General features: G+C 37.1%; 1 protein-coding gene across 1 annotated transcript; it reads right to left on the minus strand.

Annotated features, from left to right (window-relative positions):
• Positions 1-300: 300 nt before the first annotated feature.
• LOC145067107 (uncharacterized) lies at positions 301-951 on the minus strand. Its single transcript, XM_079014315.1, has one exon. It carries the CDS (start codon positions 949-951, stop codon positions 301-303), a length of 651 nt encoding a protein of 216 aa, XP_078870441.1.
• Positions 952-5,789: the final 4,838 nt, after the last annotated feature.

Here is a 5,789-nt window from a genome sequence, read left to right on the forward strand (position 1 = left end):
ATGATTAAATTTAGCTTCCCATGCTCTACCTCCTCACTTACACTTATTCCTTATAGATCAAAACAAATGTGGAAATCACATCCTATGTCAAGGACCCAAGAATGAGAAAGTTGTGTGTTATTAACTTGAATAGTGTAAATACCTGAACATGACGCCTTGATCTTGCCATCCTTCAAGTACTGCAGGTACTTAGGGCATCTTCTTCTCCAATGGCCCTTTTCACCACAATGGAAGCAAGTGGCCTCCTTTGGATCACTGACCGTAGGGACATCAAAGTTGGGCTTCGACTTTCATCCAGTACTAGCCCCTCCAGCATGACCTTCCTTTCCTACCGGATTGAGAAGGAGACTTATTTTTCTTCCCTTTTCCAGATCCAATAACAAGGACATGAGCATTTGATGTAGTAGAGACATAATTTTTTTTCATCCCTGGTTCAGTAGTTTGCAACAAATTATGAAGCTCAATCAATGTCGTCTCCTTATTGTTCAAATGATAGGTCAAAACGAACTGATCATAACTAGGAGGTAATGAGTTAAGAACCATATCAATGGAAAACTCATCATCAAACGACACATTGAGCTTATGGAGTTTTTCCATGTACCTTTGTATCTTTTGTACATGAGGGAAAACAATTTCTCCTTCCTTGAGCTTGCACATCATGAAAGATTTGACCACTTCGAACCGATTTTGCCTCGCCTTCTTGTGGAACATTCCAGCAAGGTCAAGAGTCATCTTGTATGACCAATAGTCCTCATAGAACTTGCCTAACTTAGGTTCCATAGTGGCCACCATGATGCAAGCGACCTTTGTGGCATCATCATGATGTTTGTTGAAAGAGGCAATCTCCTCAGGGGTAGCGGTGGATTCATTGATTTTGACAAGAATCTTTTCGAGGATATATTCCTTGCCCTCATAATGAAGGGTCATCTTCAAGTTCCTCATCCAATCCATGTAGCTAGGACCGATGAGCTTCTCTTTCGACAAAATCAAGAGTAGAGAGAATTTTGAGTTGGAGGAGCCGACTTGAGTAGTAGTGAGTTCACTATTTCCAAAAATCTATATAAAGAGACATAGTTTTTATTTAGTGATATAGATCCTTAATATTTTAATCCAAAATAAATATTCAAGTGTAACGACCATAAAATTTCAACCAATTTAAACTTTTCAAAGACAACCCATATTCATTAAATTATTACAAAAAGGTTTTCAGTTCATTTATTATCAGAGTATTCCAGAAACATCAACATAAAACTGAGGAGCGGTACGATCAGGCATTCGCCTTGCCACGGTCTCCTGAAGTACCTGAAACAATACACTGAAACTGTAAGCCCGAAAGCTTAGTGAGTTATCCCCAAAATACCAACCACAATACCACACACATATCATATCATATCATAAACAGAAAAGCCATGCATATCGAGTCTACAGTGTGACTGGTCCGCCTGCACCAGGCCTTCAGTCCACTCGGTCTACTCTCTCTCCGAGTCTACAGTGTGACTGGTCCGCCCGCATCGGGCCTTCAGCCCACCTGGTCCATTATCCCTCCTAGTCTACAGTGTGACTGGTCCGCCCGCACCGGGCCTTCAGTCTATCTGGTCCACTCTCCGAGCCTCGACACGTCTGGTCCGCCCTCTTGGGGCCTTCAGCCTATCCGGACCGCTCGTTGGGCCTTCGGTCTAACCGGTCCGCCCAGGGTATGTTGGCCTACAACACAAAGCAGGACCTGTCTCAACCCAACCCCAGTCCAAACAACCATGTGCACATAAACATATAATCATATAACAATTCACATCTAATCAAACCGATCTAGCAGATCACATATCATAACAACATCCTAACCAGGATACCGACCTAACCGGTCACTAACATAGCATCATCCTATATACCAGGATACCGACCTTAACCAGGTCTCTAACATACACCATCCTAATAACAAGGATATAGACATAGCAAGCAATAACATATCCCCAGATTTCAATCTGATAAAGGGTCGGCCTTGGTGCCTTAGACCCTGTTGATATAGTGAGGATAACTCACATGCAACTGCCGACTGAAGAATAAGATCATGCCGCTCTGACCACCGAAACGAACTCCAGCACTGAACATTACCAAATAACCAAATCCAATAAATACCAATAATTACCAAAATACCCTTGGAAGTCAACTGGTCAACCCTTGGTCAAAGTCAAAGTCCTCAGCCAAAGTCAACCTTCCTGGTTGGCCCTACTCACTGCGTCAATGCGTTGACTCGTCGAGTCCTTATACTCAGAAACTCCCAATCACGACTCAACTTGCGTAGGCACCCCAAGACTCGTCGAGTCCAACAATCTTCGATCCCATCCTGCTCAACTCACCGAGTTGTCCCTCAACTCACCGAGACACGGCTTAACCAGAAAAGGCTAGGGTTCCACGTCCAGACTCGCCGAGTTGTTCTTCCAACTCGCCGAGTCCATGCACATATTCATACAACTCGTCAATGCACCCATGTGACTTGCCGAGTCTCTTCAGTTCTCATTCCAAATAGAGGCTTCTCAAGCCATGCAGGGACTCCAATCCATAGATCCATTCCTCTACAGTCTAACCCTCACATAAAGTTGCAAACTTTACGTGAAAGCAAGGAGATATAAACCCAAAACACTTCTAGGGCTAGGGTTCAAGACAAAGGGCTTCACCAATGACTCTTAGACCGGAACTTTAGGACCTTTTGGGCCACCACAAGTCTAGATCTAAAGTAGCAACTTCAGATCTAAGCCTCAAACTTGAGATAGCTCCCAAACAAGCTAATGAATCCCAAATCAACCACCATTCATGAATCAATAATGAAATAGCTTAAGGAGGAGGTTCCTTACCCCTGAAATGTGCCCAAACAGAAGTAGATTCCAGATCTACCCAAGCCCCTTGATGATGGTCTCCAAATCCCTAAGCTTCTTACACCAATTTTCTCTTCCAAGCTCTAATTCTTCATCAACGGAGTCACACACATGGGATGAGGGTTTCTGGATCTCAAATGGGTAGCCAAGAGGCTGAAGGTGGGTTATAATGTGATTTATATAGGGCACAATCCTCGGATTAGGGTTTTTCTCCCTTCAGCACCAACTCGCCGAGTCCAACTTCTGACTCACCGAGTCGGTCACTTAACACGTGACCAGAACCGTGACTCGACTCGCCGAGTTCATCCATCGACTCGCCGAGTCGAACTTCCTTATTTACACTAAGAACCCTGAACTTGCATTTCTAAACTCGGGGTGTTACATCAAGGCTAGGATCTAAAAATACAATTCACAATAAAGAAAAGGGATCTCGTAATCTAATTGCGAATTTATCAAGGTAGGTAATACAAATTTACCAATTTCAATCTAGCATGAAACTCCTAGATCGTCTAAGATTCATTGAATCTTATCAATGTCATGTTTAATCTCAGATTATGCTCTTCAAATTTATGACTGGAATGCTGAGGATCACAAATAAGATGTGAATAGCCATGCAAACCCGCTTGACAACCTCAATGTCGTTTATCATCTCATATTAATGTGTCGTTAAACCACATACGCTCCATTAACAATGATAATTTTCTATTTGTCCATCATTCAACTTTATAGTCCCAAATTAGTGTGTCGGTTAATCACACATGCTCCATTAACGACAAATAAAGAGTGATGTGCATTTTCATGGACTAGCATATACTTCACAATTTTCTCCAAAAGTAACTAGAGTTGGGATTCATTCAAAAGGTTCTAGTACTTTAATAACATCATACTTTTGAGAGGTTATGTCCTATAAAATCTGTTCGGCTAACGACCATCCACCATACAAGGGAGTGGTGGGTGAGAGTAGACACTCATTCAAAGACCATTTTATAGACCACTTCCTTATACCCCCTTATAGTATGGCTTCGTGAATGAGGCGTACTAATGATTTGACTGACTTGTCTTATACATATAATATATTAAACCTTTAATTATATATATATCGTATAAGGTGTATTTTAAACCTTTTCAAAGTACTAAGGTTTAAAATTAATCTTTCGAATTTAACAATTAATAATAATTATTTTTAAACTAAATAATGGTTTAATCTTTTATCTTCATTAAAAAATTAATTAAATAAATCTAAATCATATTATTTACCAATTAAACAATTAATAGATAATTTAATTTCATGGATTAAATGTTTATTTACCAATTAAACAATTAATTTAAATAATTAAAATTTAATCCTAACCCTTATCCTTTTAATTTTCAAAAAAGGGTAGGGCTTATCAGGTTTTAGTAGGGATGTGTATGGAGCGGTTTGGTTCGGTTATTGGTCAAAACCGAACCATAACCATTACTATTGGTTAATGCATTTTGGTACCCATTGGATATGATTAATATTGGTTATGGTTAATGGTTTTTGTCGGTTAATGGTTAATATTGGATAACCATAATGTTCAAAATAATATAAATGTCGAAAGTATATTGGCATAAAAAATAAAAAGAGAATTAAAAAAATCATCGTCACCAATGTTTGTAACATAGGTTATAGTAATAGAATAAAATGTGTAGCTTTGATACTCAAGTGAGATAACACATAGTCACATTCAAAATAAAAAAAACATTTAATAAAAGTATAAAACGTTAAAAAAATTGACATTAATAATTTCATATATTGATAATTGATATTAACATTAAAATAAAGTCAAACATCATACATGTTCAATGTGATTAAATCAAAAAGTGTAAGAAAAGAGCCAAACATTCATATTATGTGTTATCTGGATAAAAAAAAAATCAATCACTCATATACATTCAATGTGATTTAGACAAAAGCGGTAAATAAAAAAGCCAAAAAAAAATATTCTTAATATATCTCAAAGTCAAGATGAACCAAAAACTTAACTTACCTATAAATCTTGATTATAAAGTCAAAACATCATTCGAATAGGACTATAAAGTCAAAACAATATTTGATTATGATTAACGATGTGAGAAGCCTTCGATTATGATTATAAGTGTGAAGATTAAACTAATTGTGAATAATCTTTACAAATTGTAGAATTAGCCGATTAAGAATTACATAATTAATAAATAATCTAGCTTAATGCATGATTGAAAGATTGTGTGTGTCTGTGTGATCCGCCTTTGATGTTTTGATTGTTCTTTCGTCTCCTGGTAAGTGAAGATTAATGGATTATATTTTGAAATTTTAATGGGTATTGAATAAGTTTGAATATATTATTTTATATATAATCTATAATTTTTATATATTAAAATATAAAGTTAGTGGTTCGGTTAATATTGGTTTGGTTAACCAATAAAACCATAACCGAACCATTAGTTATCGGTTAATAAAAATTAGAAACCGAACCAACGGTTTTTAAAATGGTTCGGTTAATATGGTTCGGTTATATCAGTTAATTTTGTTTTGGTTCGGTTTTTCGGTTATTATGTTCACCCCTAGATTTTAGTTATTCAAATAATAATTAAGTAAACTAGAAACCCTATGCATAAGCATACAATTTTCGAAAATAAGGGGGGTGGTGGCTAGGGTTCCCAAAAACCCTAGCCAAGTCGAAATTTTAAGCCTTTAGGGTTTAATTTTCATAAACCCTAATTTTGATCAATTCATTGTAGTGCACAATCAAATAGAAAACTAAGTCTTTGAAAACACTGATGGGTTTTCTAGGTTAAAAAAAATTTACATGTGGCGGAAAAACACTTAAACCCTTAAGTTCACATGCAACCTAGAAAGGATCTATGTTTTCTCTATTGATAGCAACTAACTATTAATATCAAGAAAACCTAGGAGAG

The sequence above is a fragment of the Lactuca serriola genome, chromosome 8 (genome assembly GCF_051521515.1).
Source record: "Lactuca serriola cultivar US96UC23 chromosome 8, Lser_US96UC23_V15, whole genome shotgun sequence".
In the NCBI taxonomy this organism is placed as follows: Eukaryota; Viridiplantae; Streptophyta; class Magnoliopsida; order Asterales; family Asteraceae; genus Lactuca; species Lactuca serriola.